Raw genomic sequence first — 27,211 nt, 5'->3', positions numbered from 1 at the left:
TACATTCCTCTCAGAGAAGAAGCCTGAGCTTGCAGGTTTCTTTAATGATGAGAAATGGCTTCTTCAGCCAAGCTACCTGGCAGACATATTCAGTGAAGTAAATAAGCTGAACAAAGCAATGCACGGTGCAAACACAAACATTTCCCAGTACCAAAAAAGTTGAGGCTTTCAAAAGAAAGCTCAAATTGTGGCATGTTCATATTTTATCAAGAATTACTAATTTGTTTGAAAATATGCATGCATTCATTCAAGACAGAGGCATGAGTTTCGATGTAATCAAAGCATAGGTAACACTGCATCTGTTGAAGTTGTTGGAGATATTTAGCAGCCATTTCCCAGAGCTAACTGAGGACCAGACTGCATTTTACCAATGTACAGAAAACCCCTTCATTGAAAATAATGAGATAAAGCTCCCAAAAGCCTCACAGTCAAAATTATTAAAGGAGCTCATTGACCTATCATCTGACAGTACTATGAAGACTCGATTCAATGTAGTGTTGCTAGAAACCTTCTGGACTCAATGTTTTCGTGAGTTCCTGATTTCTTATAGGCCAGCTATAAGTGTTCTTACCTTTCACCATCACCTACCTATGTGAGGCAAGTTTTCAGCCATGACAATAATGAAAGCTAAATATAGCTCAAGGTTAAGGATTGAAGATGACATGAGTGTCAGTTTATCAAAAATACCCCTACCCACTGATAACATCATTGCTAGCAGTCAGTGGTATCACATTAAGTGAAACATAAACATCATTTGGAGATAAAACAAAATAATGGATCATAAACAAAATTTAATGTGGAATTTTTTTTATATAACCATGTTATTTGTAACTTAATTTGGCACTAGTGTCGATGTGGGGTCCCTTAGATGGCTAGGCTACATCCAGCAGGTCTGAGTTGCCAGTTGTGTATTTTCCTTGCATTGTTACCAGGTCAGGTGAGAATACTACTACTGCTACTACTACTACTACTCTCTCTCTCTTTAGACAAGATATATGATCACTATTACATTGCTAAATGTGCATAGTCTCTCTCTCTCTCTCTCTCTCTCTCTCTCTCTCTCTCTCTCTCTCTCTCTCTTACACACACATTATAGCCACTGTGTCGATGTGTGGTCCATGATGAGAGAGAGAGAGAGAGAGAGAGAGAGAGAGAGAGAGAGAGAGAGAGAGAGAGAGAGAGAGAGAGAGAGAGAGAGAGAGAGAGAGAGAGAGAGAGAGAGAGAGAGAGAGAGAGAGAGAGAGAGAGAGAGAGAGAGAGAGAGAGAGAGAGAGAGAGAGAGAGAGAGAGAGACCCACACACAGACTATGCACATCAGGGGAGAGAGAAACACACACACACACACACACACACACACACACACACACACACACACACACACACACACACACACACACACACACACACACACACACACAGAACAAAAAGAGAACTAAATTATTGATTGCAGTGTAGAAAAATTTTTTATATGAAAGAAATAATGTACAGGTTAGTTGAGAGGATAAAGACATTGGAGGTGCACCAGGAGATAGGTAAGAAAGTAATTATTACAGCAAAGTTGAAGGAGATGGAAGATAAAAATGAGAAGTTAAAGGTGGAAAATGACTGTTTAAAGAAACAAATAAAGGAAAAAGGAGAATCTGTTCAAAAAGGAAAAAATGAAGGCAAATGTAAAGGATGTGGAAATGAGGCAAATTAAGTGGTTAAATGAACATAAATTTGAAGAAGAATCACTAAAGAAAATAATAGAACAACAAGAAAATGAGAAACAAAACCTGAAACAAAAAGTAGTAAATGTTATTAAAGAGAAAAGTTAGTGAGACACTGTAGAAAAATATAAACAAGTAATTGTATTTGGTTTAAAGGAAGAGAAAATAGTAAGAATTCAAAGAGGAAAAGGAGAAGAAAATGTTGAATAAGTTACTGAAGAAAGTGGCAGGTGAAGACAGCCAAGTAGTAAAGCAAGTGGAAGAGTTCCATAGAACTGGGAAATATGAAGAAGAAAAAATGAGTGTTCCAAATAAGGTTTGGAACACAGGTACACGCAGAAGAAGTAATTAACAGGTCTTGGAGGTTGTCTGGAGATGAAGAATATAAGAACATATGGATAAACAGCAATATGGATGAGGCTGAAAAGTTGAAGCAAAAGGAGCTAGTAAATGAGGCTTAAAGAAAAAAAAAAAATGAGAAGTTTCTCTGGAGAATAAGAGGTTTGAGAATAATATAAGAGTAAAGAAATGGTACATCAAACACTAAGTATGTTATACTAATGTAAATGGTTAATGTCAACTAAAATGGAATTAAATGAGTTGTTAAGCAGAACCGCACTGGATGTTGTTGTATTATGTGAGACAAAATGGGAAAATGAATGGGGAATTCCTGACACTGGTGATGATAAATATGATTTATGGATAAAAAAAATAGAAGTGACAAGGGAAGAGGTGGAGTGACAATTCTGACTAGAAAATGTGTCAAAATGGAGAAGGTAATAAAAAGTGAAGGGAAGTCTGAAATTCTACAAGTGATGATTAAAAAAAGGAAATGGAATGATAATGAATTATGTAGGAGTGTATGTGCCACCTATGACCAATGCTTGTCAAAAAGAAGAGCATGAAGAGATGTTGATAGATGTGGTAAAAGGTCTTGAAAAGATAATGATGGAAAGTAGTGATATAGTTATTGTTGGTGATCTTAATTGTAAGGAGATAAATTGGGAGACATTGACATCTACTGGAGGTGAGAGTTCATGGAGTAATAGACTATTGAAATTGGCAGTAGAAAACTTGATCATTCAATGGGTTGATTGTGATACCAGATTTAGTGGAAGAGATGAACCATCAAGACTTGATTTAGTGTTTACCAAGGACATGGAAATTATCAAAACTATACACTACGATAGCCCTCTAAGTAAAAGTGATCATGTGTTGATGGAATTTAATTTGAAAAATGAAAATGTAATCATTGATGAAAATTATAAAGTAAGAAGATTTAAAAACAGTAAAGCTGACTTTTAAAAATTAAGAAAGTACTTTGTTGCCATGGACTGAAAAGACTTTGAAGATGCAGAAGATATTCTGTAAAAATGGAATGAATTTAAAAGGATATATAATTCTGTTGTGAAGATATTTGTACCTAAAGGAGAAGCAAGATGTATAAAGGGTTGAGAATGGTTCAATACAAATCACAAATCAAATGCTTGGAATAGATGGAAGAGGAGGAAAACTGAGAGCAGATGGGAAGAATATATTGATGCTAGAAACAAGTACATTGAGATACTAAGAATGGAGAGAAGAAACTAAGAAAGAGATATAATAGATAAGTGTATAAATGAACCCAAACTATTCTTTAGACATATTAATGGGAAGATGAAGAAGGAAAGTGTATCAAGACTGAAAGTTGAAGAAAAATTTATGATGATGCACAGGACATGGCAGAGGTTATGAACAACAGTTTCAAATCGGTATTTACTGTGGAAGGGGAGTATGATACTGGAAAGGATAAGGTGGTGAAGAATATACTGAGTATGATACTGGAAGGGATAAGGTGGTGAGGAATATACTAAGTACAGTCCCAATCAGTTATGAAGAAATACTTTAAGATGATGAAAGAACTTTAAATAAATAAAGCAACTGGTCCAGATGGAGTATCAAACTGGATAATGAAGGGCAACTGGCTGATAAAATTCACAGTTTAGTGGTGACATCACTATCACAGGGAAGAGTACCAAAAGACTGGAAGAGAGCAAATATTACACTAATATACAAAGGAGGAAATAAGGAAAATCCACTAAATTATAGACCAGCGTCCTTGACTAGTGTTGTAGGAAAATTATATGAATGAACAATAAAGGAAAGATGGATGGAACACTTGGAAAGAGATAAAGTTTTAGTAAATTGTCAATTTGGATTTAGGAGGGAAGATCATGCTCCATAAACTTATTGACCTTTTATTCAAGGGCAGTTGATATTGTGCAGGAGAGAGATGGATGGGTGGATGGTGTCTACTTAGACTTGAGGAAGGCATTTGACAAAGTACAACACCGAAGATTGCCAAGGAAGATAAAAAAAATTATGGAAAAATTGGAGGAAGACTGCTGGAGTGGATGGAGGATTATCTGGATGATAGAGAGATGAGAACTGTAATACAAGACCAAAATTCATCTTGGCTGAAAGTAACTAGTAGTGTCCCACAGTGGCCAGTGTTAGGACTGATAATGTTTGTAATATATGTGAATGACATAAATGAAGAAATAGATAGTTATATGAACTTATCTGTGGATGATGCTAAGCTGATGAGAAGAATAGAAAATGTAAATGACTGTATGGTACTGCAAGATGATTTAAATAAGATAAATAGATGGAGTAAAGCTTGGCAAATGGAATTCAATTTAAATGTAAAGTAATGGAGTTTGGTAAGAGTAAGAAAAGAATACAGAATCAATCTGAGATGGAAGGCGTGAAGTTAAAGGAGTCAAAAGAGGAAGTGGATTTGGGAATAAAAGTTATTGAAAATTTGACTCTGGACAGCCACATTGATAAAATTACTGGAGAGACGATAAATTTGTTAAAAATAGTAAGAATGGTATTCTCATATTTGATAAAAAAAATGATAAAAAGGTTGTTGATTTCCATGATAAGACCAAGATTGGAATATGTGGCAGTGGTGTGGTCTCATACAAAGAGGAATACTATAAAATTAAAAAGAGTACAAAGAACAGTCACTAAGATGGTTCTGGAGTTGAGTAAATCGACCTATGAAGAGAGATTAAGAATGTTGGAAATTCCTACCCTTAAAAATAGGAGAGAGAGAGAGAGAGGAGATTTATTAAACATCTATCAAACGATAAAAGGTATAGAAAATGTGGACAAAGAAGGTTTTATAAACTTAGACACACAGAGTACAAGGGAACACAATAAGAAGTTGAAAAAAGTTAACTGTAGAAGAGACATTAAGAAGTATAGTTTTCCTCAAAGAAATGTGAACAAATGGAATGAACTCAGTGAATACGTTGTAAATGCCAAAACTGTCAGTGCTTTTAAGACCAAACTAGATAAATATAGAGACAGGATACTAAGATTATTCTCCTCCCGTAAACCACAACTAGGTAAATACGACTAAGTAAATAAACACACACATACACACACACACACAAGGCAAAAAGAAGCAATACATAGTGATGTATGTACCATTAAAAACCAATGCCTGGTCAAACGAAGAATATGAAATAATGATAAAAAACACAATGAACTGGATAGAGATAATGCTAAGTGGTGATAAATTGATCATGATGAAAGACTTTAACTGTAAGGTGTGTTGGGAACAGTGTTACACGGAGGGAACAGAATCATCTTGGGAAAATAAATTATTACAGCTGGCAATGGATAATATATTAACTCAATGGATAAAAGGTGATACAAGATTTGGAAAAGATGAAGAAACATCAAGACTAGATCTGTTATTTAGTAAGGAACCAGAAGGAATTGAGAATGTTCACAAATAGTGTCCGATAGCCAAAAGTGACCACGATACCATGGAATTCAACATAAATGAGGAAATAGAGAATCAAAGAAATGAAGAACACCATGCTGGGAGATTAAACTACTGTAAGGCAGATTTTGATAACATGAGGAACTTTTTTCAAGAGGAGAGAAGGGATATGTTCCATAAGCCTACAGTGGTCCAAGAGAAGAGGGATGAATTTCTTAAAATATATAGAGGTGAAAAAAGTTTGTGCCTAAAAAGCTGAGTTATAGCTCGTAAAACAGTGGTTTAATAAAAGATAAGCAGCAGCAAGAAGAACGAAAGAGGATACATGGAAAAAATGGAAGAAAAGTAAAAGAATTAACCTATGGAATAATTACGAACAAGCAAGAAATGGTTACATGAAGATCCTAAAGGGATGAACAAAGACAGTTTGAAAAAGATATAATAGACAGGTATAAACATGAGCCCAAAACTCTTCTATAGATATGTGAATATATGTGAATGGTAAACTGAAAAGCAAAGTAAGTGTATAGGAAAGATCCTTTCAGGAGATCAAGCTTGGAGAAAATCTTGGCCCTATGTAGACTGGAGATAAGGTCCGCCATGTTGGTAAGGGGGTAGTGATCTGGTTCTGTAACAAGATTAAGTCACCTGTAGTCGCCACAGGGCTGCAAGGTGTCATCAGCTTTCTTGACGAGGTGAAGAGGATATGCCCATGGACTCGAGACCTTCTGACATATACCCATTTGTTCCATGTCGGCGTTAGCTTGTTTTGCTGCTTGAATTTTTTCAGGGGATAGCCATCTAAACTTGGAATGAACCAGGGGGCCTGTTGTATTGATGTAGTGGAAAATTCCATGTTTTGATGAGTGGCCAGGCTGTTGACGGAGTTCTAAGCGGAATACCTCGGGGAATTCTTGTCTGAGCATGTCATAAGGGGGTATCTGTTCTCACTGAACAGTTCCGTGCATCGGTGGTGGGAGCCAAGAGGTGTTGAGTGGAATGTTGCTACATCCAGCCATTTATGGTTGGTGACATCGATAAGCAATCCATAATGACTCAGGAAATCAACTCCTAGGAGAGGCGTCTTGACGTCGGTGATGATGAAATCCCAAGAAAAGCTGCGTTCAGCTGCTTGGATAGGGATGGTGAGGGTGCTATAGGTGGGAATTGTACTTCCATTGGTTGCAATGAGCTTGATGTCTAATCAGTGTGTCAAAGGGCAGTTTCTGTCCTCTGCTGTGGCTGGAAACAAGGAGCAGAAAGCACCTGTGTCTACCAGAAACTTGCAGCCAGCTAAGGTGTCTGTGATGAAGAAACCAGAGGCTGATGAAGCAAGCGCATTGATATTCCCAGGCTTGGGGTCTGAAGAGGCCACTGCCATGGTCAGTGGTGGCCTCATTAACAGTTTTTTTGGCCACTGGCAACATGGGGCACATTTGTGAGTTCCAACTCTGAATTTGTGATGGTAGTAGCACAGTCCATGCTGCCCATGTTGGCTGGAAACTCCTGGTTTGCAGTCGTGCATCTGGTTGTCAGGCAGCCACTTGAGAACAGGGGGCCTGGCAGCATTGGTTTTGGGCAGGTCATCGACTAAGGCAAGGCAGACGGTGTCAGGGGCGCAGGACGCTTTTTCAGCATTGATAAGATTGTCCACCTTCTTTATGAGCTCTTCCATGGGGTAGTCGTCAGCTTCAAGTAAGGCAGCTCTCACAGATGAGGGAAGACGTTGCAGCCACAACTCCTACTGCAAGTCTACCCACTGACGTTTGCTGGTTGTAGAGTCACGTTCAGGTAGTGTAGCTAGAGTTTGCATCTCATTCCATGCCGCACATCCTGTGGTGCCTCCCAGAGGTGTTAGAGGAAGATTTAGAAGACGTTTGGCCCGGGCACTGACAGAGAGTGTGAACTCTTGAAGGAGATACCACTTGAGGTTGTCATAGACGACATCTCTGTCCTGGTTGTCCACCCACGCCACAATGCAAGGAAAAATTGTCTCGGGGATGGCTTCCAGTACATAGTCAGCCTTGGTTTGAGGGCTTGTAACTTTCCTCAGCTGGAACTGAATTTCTGCTTGCTGAAACCATGATGCAGCCTCATTGGAGCAGAATGGTGACAGCTTCACTGCGACGGTGGAAACGGTTGGTTCTGCGTTGCTATGCTTTGTATCTTCTTCCATTGCTGAAGTGTAGGTTCTTGTTTAGGGGGCACCAGTCATTGAGGTTGAAGAGAAAGTTGATGTTCAGATTGGATGAAGTATATTCACACCTTGAGCATATATAACAAATACTAGATATAAATATACAAATCTCGAAACCCTATGCAAATAATGCAGTGCGAGTTGATAAAACGGGTAAGGACCATAATGAAATACAAAACAAATAAATCTAGAATTTAAAGGTAAAACTTGAATGTGATGAGTGGACAATTAACTATCAAAGAAAAAGCAAATTAATAAGATTTTGTGAGTTTGTTTTTAATCACTACCAAACTGCTTCGTTCTCTTCGAAGATGCTGCACTGAAGGGGTGATTTAAAACAACATTACATATCCAGCTATGTAAGTCTTTTTGCTGACGATGCAAAACCTATGAGAAGAGTGAAGGGAACTGAAGATTGTGAAGAATTACAAAGAGATATAGACAATGTGTGGGAGTGGAGCAACAGATGGCAAATGGAATTTAACTCTAGTAAGTGTAAAAGCTGGAATTTGGAAAAAGCAACAGAAGGTATAGCTATAAATATAAGATGGGAAAAAAACAATAAATAAGACCACAAGATCTGGGATTGATTTTCTTAGAGAATTTATCACCGGAAAACATATTAACAAGATAACTGGTGAAACTCTCAGCCTGCTAAGAAGTATAAGAGTTGCCTTTGCATATCTAGATGTAGAAATGACTAGGAAAATAATCACCACAATGATATGTACAGAATTAGAATATGCAGCAGTAATTTGGTCACCACATGAAAAAAAGCACATAAGAAAGTTGGAAGGAATACAGAGAGCAACAACAAAGATGATAACATAATTGCAAGATTTGTCATATGAGAAGCGACTAACTAGAGTGCAACTCCCAACCTTGGAAAAGAGACGAGAGAGAGGTGACTTGATTGCATTGCATAGATTGATGAATGGGATCGAAAAACTAGATAGGGAACATCTCTTTATAATGAACGAAAGAGAAACAAGGACATGGAAGAAAAACTAAAAGTAACCACCTGCAGAAAGGACATAAAGAAGTTTAGCTTCCCTTATAGAAGCATAGAGGCATGGAATGGACTGAGTGGCGTGTGCTACAAATATTCATGACTTTAAGGAAAAGTTGGATGAAAACAATTATGGAGACAGAACTACTAAGTAAATACACACAGACACACACACACACAGAGAGAGAGAGAGAGAGAGAGAGAGAGAGAGAGAGAGAGAGAGAGAGAGAGAGAGAGAGAGAGAGAGAGAGAGAGAGAGAGAGAGAGAGAGAGAGAGAGAGAGAGAGAGAGAGAGAGAGAGAGAGAGAGAGAGAGAGAGAGAGAGAATCCTCACCTGACCAGATAATACTGCAAGGAAAAATAAACAACCTGCTGGATGTAGCCCAGCTAACCAGGACTAAGTGTCATCACTAGTACCCTAAATGTGCTTAGTCTCTCTCTCTCTCTCTCTCTGTGTGTGTGTGTGTGTGTGTGTGTGTGTGTGTATATGTCTCTCTCTCTCTCTCTCTCTCTCTCTCTCTCTCTCTCTCTGGCAAGAGATATAATCGCCTTTACATTGCGAGATGAGAATCGCTCGCGTCTCTCTCTCTCTCTCTCTCTCTCTTTCTTATCACAGACCACACATCGACAAGATGGCTATAATGTGTGAGTAAGAGAGAGAGAGAGAGAGAGAGAGAGAGAGAGAGAGAGAGAGAGAGAGAGAGAGAGAGAGAGAGAGAGAGAGAGAGAGAGAGAGAGAGAGAGAGAGAGAGAGAGAGAGAGAGAGACTATGCACATTTAGCAATGTAATAGTTATCATATATCTTGTCTGGAGAGAGAGAGAGAGAGAGAGAGAGAGAGAGAGAGAGAGAGAGAGAGAGAGAGAGAGAGAGAGAGAGAGAGAGAGAGAGAGAGAGAGAGAGAGAGAGAGAGAGAGAGAGAGAATCTTTGTCTGACCTGGTAACACTGCAAGGAAAATACACAACTGGCAACTCAGACCTGCAGGATGCGGCCCAGCTAGCAGGGGACCCTACATCAACACTAATGCCTTCCTGTACATTCTTGTCATGTCCATGACCCAGGAAAGTCATCTTCCTTTGTCTTTAGTGTTGCATGAAGCATTTTAATTGCATCTTCATCCATGTATTTGTAAGCATCTTTAAGTTTTTGTCTTCTCATGACAAGCATGCCAGGAAGTTTCTTTGGTTTTGTTTATTTCATCTTTTGTAACTTGTTTCCCTCTGTTTCCACCTTTCTGACACCTTCCTCATCTACAAACATGACTAAAATTACTTTGTCTTCTGCTGGAATATGTAGGATCCTCATTTGTTCAAGGTGTTGCTGTTCATTTACATATGCATCGTATGGTTTTCCTACTACAGTGGTCATCTTCTGGCCCAAAGCTGTTCATGTCATCCTGCTTGTACATCTATCAATTTAACATTTGGTACAAATTTTGTAGTTCTTTACTTGGTGCAGCATTTTCCAGTTTTGTGCATTCTTTGCCTACGAAAAAAAAAAAAAATTCCATATGGCCCTATGTATTTTCTTCTAATTTTCCTCCCATTTTGGTGATTATTTTTTCTGCTTTTAAATAGTACTTATGAATCCTCAGTTATTTCACTGTATTTAGATGTATGTCACTCATCATAGTTCTTCTTTTGCCTGTTTTTAACCTTTAGCAATATTTGTAGTGATTTTTCTTCAGCTGCCTTTTTTTCTAACTACACCCTCTCTGTTCCCTCATTAACAGCCTCTGCCGTCGTTACCCCAGTTCCTGCTGTCTCATGTGACCCAAAAACTAGATAGACTGTAAGTACGAGATCACTCCTAAACATGCAGTGAAAGAGGTAACACAAGTGCTGGCATAGATGGAAATATGATATCTGAATAGGATTTCCTTTATGTGCAAATCCTAACCATTTTATTTTTCACTTACTTGATAAGAGCTCTTTCAGTCTGATTAAATCTCTTTTGCAATCCATTTGTTTGTGGTTATAGGCTGGAACAATTCTGTAATTTATCTGTAACTTGGTGCAGATAATGTCATCCAGTTCATTGACATTGGCTGGTAATCAAGGTTTCTACACAACCAAATTCACATATGGCATCTAAAATGAATTGTGCAACTTCTGCTGCAGTGACTGGAAATTTCAAAAAAGTAATTGGTCATTGCTACAATGTAACAGTATCCTCTCTCTGTCTGGGACAAGGATCCTATCAAATCCATTCCTACGTGAAATCAAACATTTTTTTTTTAAACAGGCACTGGATGTAACTCTGGACCTTACATTGCAGGTTTATTACCTGCTCTCTGGTACTCGTCACATTTAGAAACATAATCACTAACAAGTTGTTTGATGTCCTTGAAATAATATTTAGCAGTAATTTTTCCCATAGTCTGATCTCTTCCCATATGTGCACCACCAAACCCTTCATGACAAACTTTGATAACTCAGCTCACTTCCATTTTCATCAACACTTGATGTAACTGAACTTTATTATTTATTTTCTGTTTATGTATTAAATATCCATCTTTAACACAAAATGGTCTGTATTTCTTTCTAGCATCATGCTTTTTGTCTTAGTTCAGTCCATTTGTATACTCTCCATTATCCAGTTATTGTTAGCATGTGTGATAAGTGAGCTCCTCCATATTCTAACACAGATGTTTTCACTGTCACTGCTCAGACAACTCTGAAGCCTTTTGGCGCCATGACTACAAGGAAAACGAATGGAAAGACCGTGACTGCCAACAACACAAGTGATGATAATTATCCTGTGTGGCAGGCTGTCGTTGCACCATGCCACCAAAGCCATACTCATATAACAGGAGTTGGGGTGGGGGAATCTTGGCCCAGAGGGGGGAATATTATCCTGGGACAGAACTCCTCCAGGGGGATATCTATCCTGGGCCATATTTTCTATGGGGGGAATTTCAGACAGGGAGAAAAACAGACTGGTACAAGAGGAATAAATCTTGGTAAAATATTCTTGATAAACTGTCTCATGTGACCATGCCTTTAGCTGCATACATATATTCCAAGTATAGTAGAACCTTAGTTCACAAATACTCCATATCATAAACAAATTGGTTCACAAACTAGTTTTGCAAACAAACTTTAGTTTGGTTCATGAATGATACTTTGGGGTATGAATGCACATTACCCACAATCCATGGAACCTCAAGCTCAGTTGTGCACTGGTGCACTTGTCATAAACATTGTTCATGAGACTGCTGCGTTCAAAAACATTCTTTTTTCTTTTTTTCCCTTTTTTTGTGTTATTTTAGGCCCCATTATGCTATCTAAGAAGGAGAAAAGTGTTAGATGACATCAGCTCAGCCTTTTGGCCCAAAGAGTCTGGATTATTCTTTCATCTATCATAAATTACAGTACATTACCAATAAAAAACACATATGGGGGAGGGTTGGTTGCTAAAGACAAAAATTCACTATATCCAGAGAGAGAGAGAGAGAGAGAGAGAGAGAGAGAGAGAGAGAGAGAGAGAGAGAGAGAGAGAGAGAGAGAGAGAGAGAGAGAGAGAGAGAGAGAGAGAGAGAGAGAGAGAGAGAGAGAGAGAGAGAGAGAGAGAGAATGGAGAAGAAAGGGAAGTAGGCAGGCAGCAACCTTTCACCCAAAATTTGGTAGCTTCCTCCTTTTCCTCTCCTCCCTCACCATCCACCTGTGCCAGCAATTATAAATAACAAAGGTAAATTACAATACTGTTTTGTTTAATTTAGTGTCATTTATTTCTCTGTTTAAGGATATGTATTTCAATTTCATCCTATATTCTTCATCACACAAAAAAAATTTTAAATACCATATTTCTGAGACTGAAACAGATTAACTGTACTTACATAAATTTCAATAGAAAAAAAAATTGTTTTGGCTTGCAAACAATTTGGTTTGCGAACCAAGGCCCAGGGGGATTAACTTAATGAACCAAGGTTCTGCTGTATAAATTTGTTCAATAACACCTCATGGGTTGCACTCCTTGAAGTCAGATGTCAGTTAATGTGAACACTTTTAAGGAAAAAGGAAGGATCTGTATAGTGAGGAAGATGCAGTGCAAAAACCTTGACAGATCTATCAATAAATGGTATGTGCAAGAAAAAGCTAAAGGGGTAACAGTGTGTGGCCTGGACATCCAGCATGCTGCAGGGAGGCTTGCTGAACACCTTGGGGTTAAGGACTTTAAATGCAGTGCTGGGTTTGGATAAGTCAAATTTCTGGTTAAGTCAGATTTTATAATATTTTGATAGTGTTTAAGCTAGTTAAGTAAATGAATAGCATATTTGCCAACAAATAAGATTGACTTCCACATAAGACACGTCCTTCTCTTACGTGGTTTTAAGGAAAAGAAAAATTATACTTCTTAGAAGATATTGTTTCATCATAATCTTTTTTGGTTGTCTTTTCATGATGGATTCAAGTACTGTACTGTTGAAAAATTACACTACTCAAAATAAGATGTTAATTGCAGGATGCCCTGTGAAGTGATACTCTATTTCCTTAAGATTAAATTCTGTATAAGAATCAAAGAATATTTTGTCACCTATAACATTAAATTTAGATTCAATGCTTTGGTTATGCCTTTAATGTTTTTCTGCAGTGTGTCTCAACTTTATAGAATATTTGCAGGAAAAATACATGGTAATCAAATTTACCTCTCATCAAAGCAGGTATACCAATCTTCCTTACATTGTTAGAGCAGCTGTTTGTTTCTGTGGTTTGTTTACATATTTTTTTTTATCAGAATTACAGTATCAACAGAATACAAAGCCTGTATCCCTGTTGTTACTTAATACAGTCTCAAATCTGGCTTTTTCTTCTGCACTGGTTACTTTTGTGTTTTGGCCTTCAATTCCATCGTGAATTTTTTCTAATCACTTTATAATTTTCGTAGATCATTATAAATTCTAGGTTAAAACTAACATAGTGTCTGCTAGAAAAAAATAGTAATGGAATACTGTTAAAAAAGCAGACAAGATATTGTTAGTAAACACCTGAAGTTCATTATAAAGTAACAATTTGACTGGTTTGCTCTGTACACAGCAATTTATTGTGAATTTTGATAGGTGCACTTATTTATGAGCATATCAACTTTTAACCAGCAAAACCATCTCCACAATACACTGGAGACTGCAGGTCCAGCTCTTGTATCTGCAGCTCAAGTGTTTAATACTCAACATTTCCTTCAAGAATGCCATTATTTCAACATCAGTTTATTCTTCCCAGAATTATACATTACTGTGAATATTAGTAATGATAGTTTCTGTACTCAGTAGACCACTGGTTAATACTGATTACCTCAGGCCTTCTTAGCTATGCTACCACTGCATTCTGTGCAATCAAAAATAGAGCCCAATTAAACAATGTTTTGTCATTACTTTTTTTTTTTTCAGACACATCTAGTGGGCCAGCAAATGCAGTATGATCTGACCATTCTATCCTGAGCATTTGGGTATTGTTCTTTCTGGGGATTTCCCATCCTGCAGCTCTGCGAGACTTGTACCAATGCACACCTTATGTCACGTACTTATAATTTCAAAATTAAATGGGGTTGTGGTATATATATATATATATATATATATATATATATATATATATATATATATATATATATATATATATATATATATATATATATATATATATATATATATATATATATATATATATATATATATATATATATATATATATATATATATATATATATATATATATATATATATATATATATATATATATATATATATATATATACTGAAATGCTCTAAAAAAACAAGTTTTTTGTGATAATTGCATTTTTTTTTTGCAAACACCCCCAATAATTAGCAACATTTCCTCTGGGCATTGTCATGTCTCTATGAGTGACTCACTCAGGTCACACTGTCTGAGCACCCTTGTCAATCCATTAGTCACTTGCTCTTGCACCATGCATATGCACATATGAGAGAGAGAGAGAGAGAGAGAGAGAGAGAGAGAGAGAGAGAGAGAGAGAGAGAGAGAGAGAGAGAGAGAGAGAGAGAGAGAGAGAGAGAGAGAGAGAGAGAGAGAGAGAGAGAGAGAGAGAGAGAGAGAATGTGTTGGGAGCAAGGTTATCACTAATGCTTAGGCTCTAGTCTGATAATTTGCCCAGTACAATGTTTGACAGTGCCACAGGCCAGGAAATCCCTGGAAAGGAAAACACCTAAACACTAAGGATAAAATGGACAGACCATAGTAGTAGCAAACCACTGTAAGAGATATAAATAGATCAATGAAGAAAATAACTATAAACTAACAGAAAATAGAAGTTGTAGTGCAGTGTTTCTTTGTGTCTATACTGTAAAAAAAATAAATAAATAAAAAACAACATGGTAGATGAAAGTTTGGCATGACATTATCAGATGGAAAGGAATTATTCTGCCCAGGCTCATCATCTTGACCATAAGTTTGTGTCCTTTGTCTTTAAGTTGGTGCTTACCTACTATTTTTACTGAAGACATTTAAGTTATGAATTGATGCAATAACTTTCAGTTTCCACCCAACCAGATAATCAATGCAATTCTAGTTTCTTCCTCAAGATATTATAACTATATATCTGTGCTCACTTAAAAATTAAAGTGGGGCATATGTTATAGCTGTATGTGGCCTCAGCACTCATCTCCAAATTACTGGCCTTTGAGGCCAGTAATTTGGTGGATGATATTCCCCATCTTGAAATACAAGGCAATTTTGATGTATGGGTTTCCACAGTTTACTTTTCCCAGGTAACCATTTATTAATTGACCCATAGGGAGGATGAATAGTTGAGTGAACTGTACACCAGCTGCCACAGGTTTGAACTACGGACAGCACATCTGTAGCCAGGTGCACTAGCCATTACACCATGGAGGCATTCAATAAAACTATGAAAAAATTACTTGAAAGTATTGATTAACTTCCTTAAGATAACTTTGGAGCTAAATCCTAGATCACACAATTAAAACTTGAAAACTGTAGCATTAATTTCATATTGCTGAAATTAAGTAAATGTTCTTAGCAATTATAAAAAAATACATACCTCAATTATGTTGACATTCTGAGCACATTTTGTTTCACTATCTCCATCTGCAAAACCTCTTGATATCTAGAGATAGAAAGAGAGCTTAATGTACATATGCAGTATAATCACAGGAACATATGTATATTATATACAGTCACCACAAAGTCTTTAGACAATTAAAAAAATTAACTGAAATTACAACTGGTTAGATACTACTGAAATGCTTTCAGAATATCAGGTGAATTGTAAAGTTTTTATTTAAATTAATAATAAAATTTCTACATAGGCTCCATTAATTGCACAAATGACATCCGAACAATATTCAATATCTGTTCTTAGTATATCTTCATCACTGGTCTCTCCACAGTGGCAGTTATCCCTTGCTTAAAGTAATCTATATCCTTTACTTTGGTGCAGTACACAGCATTTTTCACATAACCCCACAAAAAAAATCCAAGGTGTTATATCTGAGAAACAAGGAGGCCAAGAAATCAGGCCATTTCTTCCTACCGAGCAATCAGGAAAATTTTCACTACGAAATTTGCAAACATTTATTCCCCAATGAGGCAGTCCTGCTAAAAGATAACATTTGGCTGTAGCACCTCTAGCTGTGACAAAATGTATTCTCTTAGAGTATCAAGGCATCTGCTGGTATTGTCTTATACAAAGAAAATGCTCCAATAACTTTGTTACATAACAATCTGCACCACGCAACCTTTGGACTGTCACATTCAATTTCCCTAATGACATGGGGAAATTCCCCAAATTCTTGCATTATGTTTCTTAATCTTTCCAGACACACAAAAAGTTGCCTCATCATTAAAGGAAATGTGGTTGCGGAAGACAATCATTTGCGCTTTTTTCAAGAATGTTAACTGCAAATTTCTTTGTTTTAGTTTACTCTCCAGTTTGAGTGCATGCAATAACTGAATTTTATATGCATAAAGTGTCAGATTCTCGTAAACAACTCTGTGAATTGTTGATCTCAGTATTTACAGTTGAAAGGAGGAAGTACGGATAGACTTTGATGAGCTACAAGAAAATTAATTCCTGATACCATTCGATGTCTTCATCAGATATTCTTAGCCTTCCACTCCTCAGTTTATGTAGTACCATTCTTGTTTCCATAAATTGCTTATGCCAGTTTTGAAACAAATGATGTGCTGGAGCTTGTTTTCTATACTTAGTTGTGTGATTTCTCTGTGTTTGAATGTCTGATTTAGTTTTGATAAACTAAGAAATGCACTGTGCTTTTTCTTGTAGCATAGTCATCCTAAAAGGGTTAAAAAGAAATTAATAAATTTCCTTTAATTTCTTTTTACTTCTCTGAAACAAGAACATGTCATTAACAAAAACTAACAATGACTCATTAATATGTAAAAAGAATCACCAATCATGAAAGAGAAGCCTTACAAAGTGACACAGAGAGGAGCAACCCACTTACCACCAAAATGAAGGAGACCATAACACTTAGACATCTTGCTGCTGGGAAAAGCTACTGGGAAAATGCAGTTGTGAAGTAGTGATGGTGTTGTGGGTCACAGAGACAGCCACAGGAGGCTTGGGATTACTCCTGAGCGTTGAACCTTGTTTTTTCTTCACAAGGTTAATGTATTTCTACACAACAATGAGTTGAATACCAAGTGTTGCCAATTTAGTGGTCTGTTTTTCTGCACCTACATGGAATTCACTACTAAATATAAAAAGAGAAACGTATGCTAATTTCAGGAAGTTAACATTACTTTGACAATTATATATATATATATATATATATATATATATATATATATATATATATATATATATATATATATATATATATATATATATATATATATATATATATATATATATATATATATATATATATATATATATATATATATTAAGATATGTTAACATGAATTTTGCATCATTTTAGTACATATTTCTTTTCATATTCACATGGTTTCTTGGAAGATGTGGATGTGCAAATTTATTCCATGCTCAACAACCCAATGTCACAATATCTCAACACTACCAGTCAAAATTCCACAATACAGTAACACTGGTTCTTCAACAGGATCACATTTAACTTATTTCAAAGACTGAATTACTGCCTTACTGTCTCTCCTCCAAATATATAAAAACAAAGGAAATATTTATGTATCAGTTGCACCAGTCATAACAATTATATATATATATATATATATATATATATATATATATATATATATATATATATATATATATATATATATATATATATATATATATATATATATATCCATCATTCACATATTTCATACCATGCGCACTGCCCTCACGTGGCCAGCCTCAGTCCATTTTAACGTTTTCTCCTCCCTATCACCCTCTCAAGGGAATACCACACCTTCCCTACATTCCTGCCAGTCCTTAGGGAAAACACCTGCATTGCCCCTGTCATTCCTCCCTGGTCATTTAGCCACAATAACGACCTCTGTGATTGGTCCCTTCATCCATTTACAGGCACCCGATTGGTCATTTCTTCATCTCAGATTCTGAATCCTGATACACTTCATTTCACATAAATAGAGCCTGTACATATAGTTTGACATCAGTCCAGACTTCAGAGCAGTTCAGAGAGAGAGAGAGATCAGTTCACAGAGAGATCAAAGAGAGTTCAATTCAGTCCAAAGAGTTCAGTTCAGAGACAGTCAGTCTTGAGAGAGAGAGAATCAAGAATCATCATGTCTATCATAATGTGTCTTGGTATCACGCATGTACATCTCTGCCCATCATTAAATCAAGAATAATTCTTATCAACTTTGTGTTCTTTTACTTGCACAATCAACCATAATCCAACCCACTACCCACGACCTCCACACTACCAACAATATTCACTGGAGAAGCAGTCAACCACCACCATTTATCCTGGCACCGTCATCTCCAGCAACATACAGTACGTCAAGCAACCAATGATCTCTCCGAAACAGTGGTGTGCAGCCTTAATCGGAACAGTGGTGAATCAATCTTACTAGAACAGTGGAGGGAATAGGAAAACAAGGCATTTCCAACAGAAATGAGCCTCAAATTCATCTGAATCATGTAAAAACAACCAAGAAAAAGTAAAATCACCTGCATAAGAAATAACTGGTATAAAGTAAGAATTTACCCTGATTACTCCTTGCCAATATAATCTAGCACAAGGGTTCTAAACCTTTTGCAAGCTGGACCCCTCCCAAACTGGTTCAATGCAGCTGGGGCCCCGCTCCTCCCCGTGCCACCCACTCAAACCCCTCCCCAACTATGCCACCATAGATAGATAGATAGAAGCAGATAGATAGATTGTTAGATAGACAGATAGCTGCAATGACTCAAACTATTACTATTGTTATTATTATTATTTTTTCCTCTCCCATCCTGTGTTCACATTCCCCCCCGGGAGAGTGTCCACAAGCCCCCAGGGGGTTGCGCTCCCTAAGAGAGGTCTCTAGAGAGAGAGAAACTTTAGAACAAGAAAATTAAATTAAATTGTAAGCTACAAATCATCAAATTAGTTGTTAATATTTGGAGTTGCTGTGGAGTAATATCCCTTGGTTTACAAGGCAATTGGAAAATAACCATATTTCCGGGTTCTCCTGGGCCAATAGCATGGAAAATCATAATCACAAAACATTTTAGGTAGAGTAAATATACCAGAACTAATAATATTATATATTTTGAGAGAAATTCTTTATTAATATTTAGATAAAAAAAATTACTAATAGAGTGTTAGAATCCAGAAGGACATGGGACCATTAGCAAAAATGTTTAAGAATAATTTGTGAATGTGGAAGGGGTCTAAACTATTAAGATATTGCAAAATTAAGTCTTTTAGTATAGACAGAAGACTATTTTTGGGGGTAAGGCATCCTATATAAGGCTGGGTGCGAGAATTTGGCATCTGAGCCTAAATGACATCACTGTCCACAGGTATGTTGGTCAGGATTGTTTAAAGGTGTTCATTTGAAAAAATAAATTTTTGTATCTATATGTATTAATTATTTATGTGAGAGCCTTACTGACATTGTTGTCCTCAGAGAGAAGAAAGATGTGAAATTCCCTTTGCCAGTTAGTTATTTGTTTTGGGGGGGAACAAATTTTACAATGTAAACAGACTTGGATAAATTGTTTTTTGATAAGGTAGGAGTCACACACCAGTGATACACACACCATTGAATGTAACACCTAAACAGTTAGGATATTTTCTATCAGAAATTAAGGTAAACCCCTGAGGCACTGATTACTTGTTATAACATATTCTTTTAAATAATTATTATTATGAACTGATTAGTTATTATAGTCCCAAGTATAGGATGCCCCACAACTCCAAGGTAACAGATATCATTGTGAATCAGGAAGTATGAAAATTCATTTAAAAGCTAACTTCAATAAAACTCAATCTAGTTGTCATGAGGTTTTCCCAGTGCCTTATAGACCTCCAGCTAAAATACTACCATATAAAGTGAGATCATAAGTATTTGGCAGAAACCATGACTGGTGAGAGGTAATCTAGTATTTTATATATATATATATATATATATATATATATATATATATATATATATATATATATATATATATATATATATATATATATATATATATATATATATATATATATATATATATATATATATATATATATATATATATATATATATATATATATATATATATATATATATATATATATATATATATATATATATATATATATATATATATATATATATATATATATATATATATATATATATATATATATATATATATATATATATATATATATATATATATATATATATATATTTTTCTTTTTTTTTTTATGTAGGAAGGACACTGGCCAAGGGCAACAAAAATCTAATAAAAAAAAAAATGCCCACTGAAATGCCAGTCCCATAAAAGGGTCAAAGCAGTGGTCAAAAATTGATGGATAAGTGTCTTGAAACTTCCCTCTTGAAGGAATTCAAGTCATAGGAAGGTGGAAATACAGAAGCAGGCAGGGAGTTCCAGAGTTTACCAGAGAAAGGGATGAATGATTGAGAATACTGGTTAACTCTTGCATTAGAGAGGTGGACAGAACAGGGGTGAGAGAAAGAAGAAAGTCTTGTGCAGCAAGGTCACGGAAGGAGGGGAGGCATGCAGTTAGCAAGATCAGAAGAGCAGTTAGCATGAAAATAGCGGTAGAAGACAGCTAGATATGCAACATTGCGGCGGTGAGAGAGAAGCTGAAGACAGTCAGTTAGAGGAGAGGAGTTGATGAGACGAAAAGCTTTTGATTCCACCCTGTCTAGAAGAGCAGTATGAATGGAACCCCCCAGACATGTGAAGCATACTCCATACATGGACGGATAAGGCCCTTGTACAGAGTTAGCAGCTGGAGGGGTGAGAAAAACTGGCGGAGACATCTCAGAACACCTAACTTCATAGAAGCTGTTTTAGCTAGAGATGAGATGTGAAGTTTCCAGTTCAGATTATAAGTAAAGGACAGACCGAGGATGTTCAGTGTAGAAGAGGGGGCAGTTGAGTGTCATTGAAGAAGAGGGGATAGTTGTCTGGAAGGTTGTGTCGAGTTGATAGATGGAGGAATTGAATTTTTGAGGCATTGAACAATACCAAGTTTGCTCGGCCCCAATCAGAAATTTTAGAAAGATCAGAAGTCAAGCGTTCTGTGGCTTCCCTGCGTGATATGTTTACCTCCTGAAGGGTTGGACGTCTATGAAAAGACGTGGAAAAGTGCAGGGTGGTATCATCAGCGTAGGAGTGGATAAGACAAGAAGTTTGGTTTAGAAGATCATTAATGAATAATAAGAAGAGAGTGGGTGACAGGACAGAACCCTGAGGAACACCACTGTTAATAGATTTAGGAGAAGAACAGTGACTGTCTACCACAGCAGCAATAGAACGGTCAGAAAGGAAACTTAAGATGAAGTTACAGAGAGAAGGATAGAAACCGTAGGAGGGTAGTTTGGAAATCAAAGCTTTGTGCCAGACTCTATCAAAAGCTTTTGATATGTCCAAGGCAACAGCAAAAGTTTCACCAAAATCTCTAAAAGAGGATGACCAAGACTCAGTAAGAAAAGCCAGAAGATTACCAGTAGAGCGGCCTTGACGGAACCCATACTGGCGATCAGATAGAAGGTTGTGAAGTGATAGATGTTTAAGAATCTTCCTGTTGAGGATAAATAAAAAAAACTTTAGATAGGCAGGAAATTAAAGCAATAGGACGGTAGTTTGAGGGATTAGAACGGTCACCCTTTTTAGGAACAGGTTGAATGTAGGCAAACTTCCAGCAAGAAAGAAAGGTAGATGTTGACAGACAGAGCTGAAAGAGTTTGACTAGGCAAGGTGCAAGCACGGAGGCACAGTTTCGGAGAACAATAGGAGGGACCCCATCAGGTCCATAAGCCTTCCGAGGGTTTAGGCCAGCGAAGGCATGGAAAACATCATTGCGAAGAATTTTAATAGGTGGCATGAAGTAGTCAGGGGGTGGAGGAGAGGGAGGAACAAGCCCAGAATCGTCCAAGGTAGAGTTTTTAGCAAAGGTTTGAGCAAAGAGTTCAGCTTTAGAAATAGATGTGATAGCAGTGGTGCCATCTGGTTGAAGTAGAGGAGGGAAAGAAGAAGAAGCAAAGTTATTGGAGATATTTTTGGCTAGATGCCAGAAATCACGAGGGGAGTTAGATCTTGAAAGGTTTTGACATTTTCTGTTAATGAAGGAGTTTTTGGCTAGTTGGAGAACAGGCTTGGCATGGTTCCGGGCAGAAATATAAAGTGCATGAGATTCTGGTGGTGGAAGGCTTAAGTACCTTTGGTGGGCCACCTCTCTATCATGTATAGCACGAGAACAAGCTGTGTTAAACCAAGGTTTAGAAGGTTTAGGATGAGAATAAGAGTGAGGAATGTATGCCTCCATGCCAGACACTATCACCTCTGTTATGCGCTCAGCACACAAAGATGGGTCTCTGACACGGAAGCAGTAGTCATTCCAAGGAAAATCAGCAAAATACCTCCTCAGGTCCCCCCAACTAGCGAGGCAAAACGCCAGAGGCACCTTCGCTTAGGGGGATCCTGAGGAGGGATTGGAGTGATAGGACAAGATAAAGATATGAGATTGTGATTGGAGGAGCCCAATGGAGAAGAAAGGGTGACAGCATAAGCAGAAGGATTAGAGGTCAGGAAAAGATCAAGAATGTTGGGCGTATCTCCAAGACGGTCAGGAATACGAGTAGGGTGTTGCACCAATTGCTCTAGGTCATGGAGGATAGCAAAGTTGTAGGCTAATTCATCAGGATGGTCAGTGAAGGGAGAGGAAAGCCAAAGCTGGTGGTGAACATTGAAGTCTCCAAGAATGGAGATCTCTGCAAAGGGAAGAGGGTCAGAATGTGCTCCACTTTGGAAGTTAAGTAGTCAAAGAATTTCTTATAGTCAGAGGAGTTAGGAGAGAGGTATACAGCACAGATAAATTTAGTATGAGAGTGACTCTGTAGTCGTAGCCAGATGGTGGAAAACTCGGAAGATTCAAGAGCGTGGACAAGAGAGCAGGTTAAGTCATTGCGCACATAAACGCAGCATCCAGCTTTGGATCGAAAATGAGGATAGAGAAAGTAGGAGGGAACAGAAAAGGGGCTACTGTCAGTTGCCTCAGACACCTGAATTTCAGTGAGGAAAAGAAGATGAGGTTTAGAAGAGGAGAGGTGGTGTTCTACAGATTGAAAATTAGATCTTAGACCGCGAATGTTGCAGAAGTTAATGAAGAAAAAGTTGAGGGGGGTGTCAAGACACTTGGGGTTGTCGACAGAAAGGCTGTCTGACCTGGGGACATTTATGGTCCCCTCCCCAGATGGGGACTCCGAGGCTGGTGTAGGAGTAGCCATGATGATTTTAAAATTTTTGAGTGAAGGGTGTGTGTGTTATTAGGTGCTTGTAGTTTTGTGTGGAGGAAGAGAGTTGTCTTTAGAGGGCAGGCTGTGACTGCCCCCTTGTGTTGTGAGACACAAAGGGAAACGTTCAGTGAGGTCACAGCTGGGTTTAATGATAAGTTCACAGCATCCCCTGAACAGTGCTTTAGACCTCACTGGGAGTAATTATCATTTCGGCAGGTGTCTACTGCCTCCTCCTCCTATATATATATATATATATATATATATATATATATATATATATATATATATATATATATATATATATATATATATATATATATATATATATATATATATATATATATATATATATATATATATATATATATATATATATATATATATATATATATATATATATATATAACAACTAAATCAAAACTAAATGGAACAATAAATTAAATCAAAGCAAAACTACATCAATACCAGCTTCAAATAAATACCCAAAAATTTAATCAGAAACTTTTAATTAAAACAAAGAAACAGCACATAACCTAGCCTTAACCTTTAACCCAGCAACTCACCCCCCTCCCCCGTGACAGCACTGTAAGGAAAATGCGCAACTGGAAGCTCAGACCTGCTGTACATGGCCCAACCAGCCAGGGACTACACATTGACACTAGTGCCGGTTAGGTTAGGTAAGGTAATGTTTGGTTGGGGTTAGGTTAGTCGCCATACACTTTCTATATAAAACAGAACCTAACCGAGGGAGCTTCGTTCCACCTGGACCCTCCTTAAGGACACTAATCTAACCTAGCATTACCTAACTGGATGGTTTCGCCGCCACTGGATCTCCCCTTAAGGACGGGGGCACTTCTCCCTTAGTTTACAGTTACGTTTTAGTTGTAGCTATCTAAAGGTACATGCGAAAGATTGGAAGAGAATTCAACAGTAATAAGGCCGGGAAAGAACTAGATCATTACATATGATAACAGGTTTCATATCAAGGACGATCTCCAAGTTCACCAATAAAACATTCTCACCATTTCAGGAACAGAACTTCTGCTACTTCCCAGTATTGACACTCTGGAGTATGCACTTTTCAGAAATCCACCTCTCATAGTCACCAAATGGTGACAGCTAAAATGAGTTCCCTTTAATACTGTTAAGATGGAATTCATTATCACTTCAATGAAAAATTCTTGGTTGATCTTGATCTTGATGATGCAGGAGGCTCGGGATCACAACTGAACCAGAATGTTAACCTTTAGGTCGGCAATCCTGTAGAAGACAAACAGACAAAAAACAAACAGAAAAAATAACAATATCCTTTAAACTAATTGTCCTTACATCTGGCACGCCAGGTTCTCTCCAGAAGCTCTTTCACAACCTCACTCACCCTTTCATTCATCTTTCTACACAGTTCCAACAGCACCACATCTGAACTGAAGCATCCATTACCTTCCTGTCTTCTCCACTCTTTCATTCCTATTATGCCCTAACTCAGTCAGAATCACTTGCATCATCTTTGTCCTGTCTCTCTCTTACCTCTCACACTCCAGCACCATGTGCTCTACAGTCTCATCCTCTCCCATAACACACATTCGGTACACTTTGCCGTGGGACTCAGACCATCTGTAATTCCTTGCATTCACATCCATACACTGAGCCTTAGGTCGGAAGAGATCACCCCGGTTTCCATCGTACCACCTTTCATACATTAGGGCCTCTTTCTCCTTGTACTAATCTAGTGTTCCTTTGTTCCATCTCATTCTTCCATTCATTCAATCCCACACACTTCACTTTTCTGTCTATTTCACTCTGTAAGAGTTGATTGATAGTGCTTCTGGGATCCGATGCAGTTTATCATTTATTCATTTATTACAGGTTTATTGAGCATTATAGTACATATTTATATAACATATAGCACAAAATATACATGATTGTACATAAAATACACAAAGCGAGCACCAGCCCACAGGTCTTGGGTCCCGGTGACGGGACGGGTCGTGCGGTGATGTGGCGAGGTGTGCTGCTCGCCGGTTAAGTTGGTGAGCTGCAACCTGTTCAGCGGGCCGGCGGCGCTGCCCTGAGCACTTGCAGCATCAAGTCTATGGGCGTGTGGCGGACGATGAGGGCAGCCCTGGCCTCGCGGGTAATGAGGAGACCACCGCCTACAGGATGGGCGGGTGGTGGCGCCGTTGGTCTGAGGGCGGCAGTGGCTGGGCAGGACAGAAGGTAGATGAATGTGAGGCGGGGAGTTGGACAATATTCTATCCTCCCTTTTCAAACATTCATAGAGCAATGGGATTCAGTAATTCAGGTAGCCAACCGCCTGGTCTGAGGGTGGCGTCCTCTGCTGGAATCCTGTCGGGAGCGACTTCGGCAGTTAGGTTTCGCATCACCTGTGCCGTCTGTAGGGCGGTAGGTGTGAGAAGTGCTGGCTGAGCCCACTACCCTGTCGTCCTCCCAAAGGGGTTGTCTTGGTCGCCTGCTATCGGCTGCTTGGTCACCAAGCGCGGGTAAATGGCGGTTGGACAAAGTATGACTCGATCTAGGTAGTGCACTAGCGGGTGGCGGCTGTGCCTCCCGCAGTGATCGTACTCCTGTCCCTGAAAGTACAGCTGTTCCCTGGTGTAGTAAACCTACAGCCTCATGCGCTGCAGCAACACACCGTCTGCTCTGGGCTGCTGCTGGGAGGCGTCCAACGACTGGTAGCTAGTGGTAGCTGCGTACCAAGCTGCCTGTCTCTTTCTTGTTTCCAGCTGCTGGTGTGTGTGGCGGTCGCGCTGGGTTGCAGTGCACCTGGCTCGCGCCATCGCTTGGCTCAGGCTGGGCGGCACATGTCTGGTCACCTGGGAGCCACTAGCTGCTCTCTTGGCGGCAGCCTCGTTGCTTCGTACTCCGACATGGCTGAGTATCCAGTTGAGCCTCACCCAACGTTCCTGCGTGACGAGGCTCTGGAGGCTACCCAGGATGGCGGTGACAAGGCCCACGTTGTCACTGGGGTGCGGGTATTGGAGAGCCTGTAGCCCCATTCTGGAGTCGCTGTGGAGCACCACGGAGCGCTCTGGTCGGTGTTCAGCGTGCTCCAGGACCAGATGGATGGCCACCAGCTCTGTCTGCAGGGTGGAGCAGTGATCGGGAGTCCTCTCGCATACCTCGGTCCCTCTGGTGATGACAGCAGCGCCCGTACTTCCGCTCTCAGGGTCAGCCGAGCCATCGGTGTAGTACACAACACTGTCTGGCTCAGTGACCCATGCCATGGTCATGAAGGCGTGCTACCGCATCTCCTCCATGGCGCAGAGCGACTTGCTGGAGGGCAGCCGAGTGGCAAAGAACTCTGCCGTGGGTGGCTCCCACCGGGGCAGGGCGCTGAAGGTGGGGGTAGGGAGGTCCGCCTGTGGCCAGTTCTCCGTGTGAGCCAGGTTGTGGCGGAGAAACTCGACACCCTGAGTCCCCGCCAACCTTAGTTTCCTCTGTGTCACTCCCTCTGTGTCATGCTGCAGCACCCTTGCTACGCGGCAGGCCATGATCTGCTGTAACCTGTTACCCTGGTGGTGAGTGGCACCAGGCTGGTCTCGCTCTGCATGACGCATGCACTGGACTACCTAGGTGCCCATTGCAGTGTTTTGT

General features: G+C 38.7%; 1 protein-coding gene and 1 pseudogene across 1 annotated transcript in view; both read right to left on the bottom strand.

Moving 5' to 3' along the window:
- The window catches only part of LOC135106445 (uncharacterized), a 32,442-nt gene extending 7,627 nt beyond the window's left edge, over nucleotides 1–24,815 (bottom strand). Inside the window, exons 1-2 of the mRNA XM_064015454.1 lie at nucleotides 24,619–24,815; nucleotides 15,726–15,791 (exon numbers count right to left, since the gene is read on the bottom strand). Coding sequence (XP_063871524.1) covers nucleotides 15,726–15,791; nucleotides 24,619–24,756 — 204 coding nt within the window. The 5' untranslated portion in view covers nucleotides 24,757–24,815. The remainder of the gene's footprint in view (nucleotides 1–15,725; nucleotides 15,792–24,618) is intronic.
- On the bottom strand, nucleotides 1,125–9,355 carry LOC135106444 (uncharacterized; annotated as a pseudogene).
- Nucleotides 24,816–27,211: the final 2,396 nt, after the last annotated feature.

The sequence above is a fragment of the Scylla paramamosain genome, chromosome 13 (assembly GCF_035594125.1).
Source record: "Scylla paramamosain isolate STU-SP2022 chromosome 13, ASM3559412v1, whole genome shotgun sequence".
NCBI lineage: Eukaryota > Metazoa > Arthropoda > Malacostraca > Decapoda > Portunidae > Scylla > Scylla paramamosain.
This window is presented reverse-complemented; position numbering and strand designations above follow the sequence as displayed.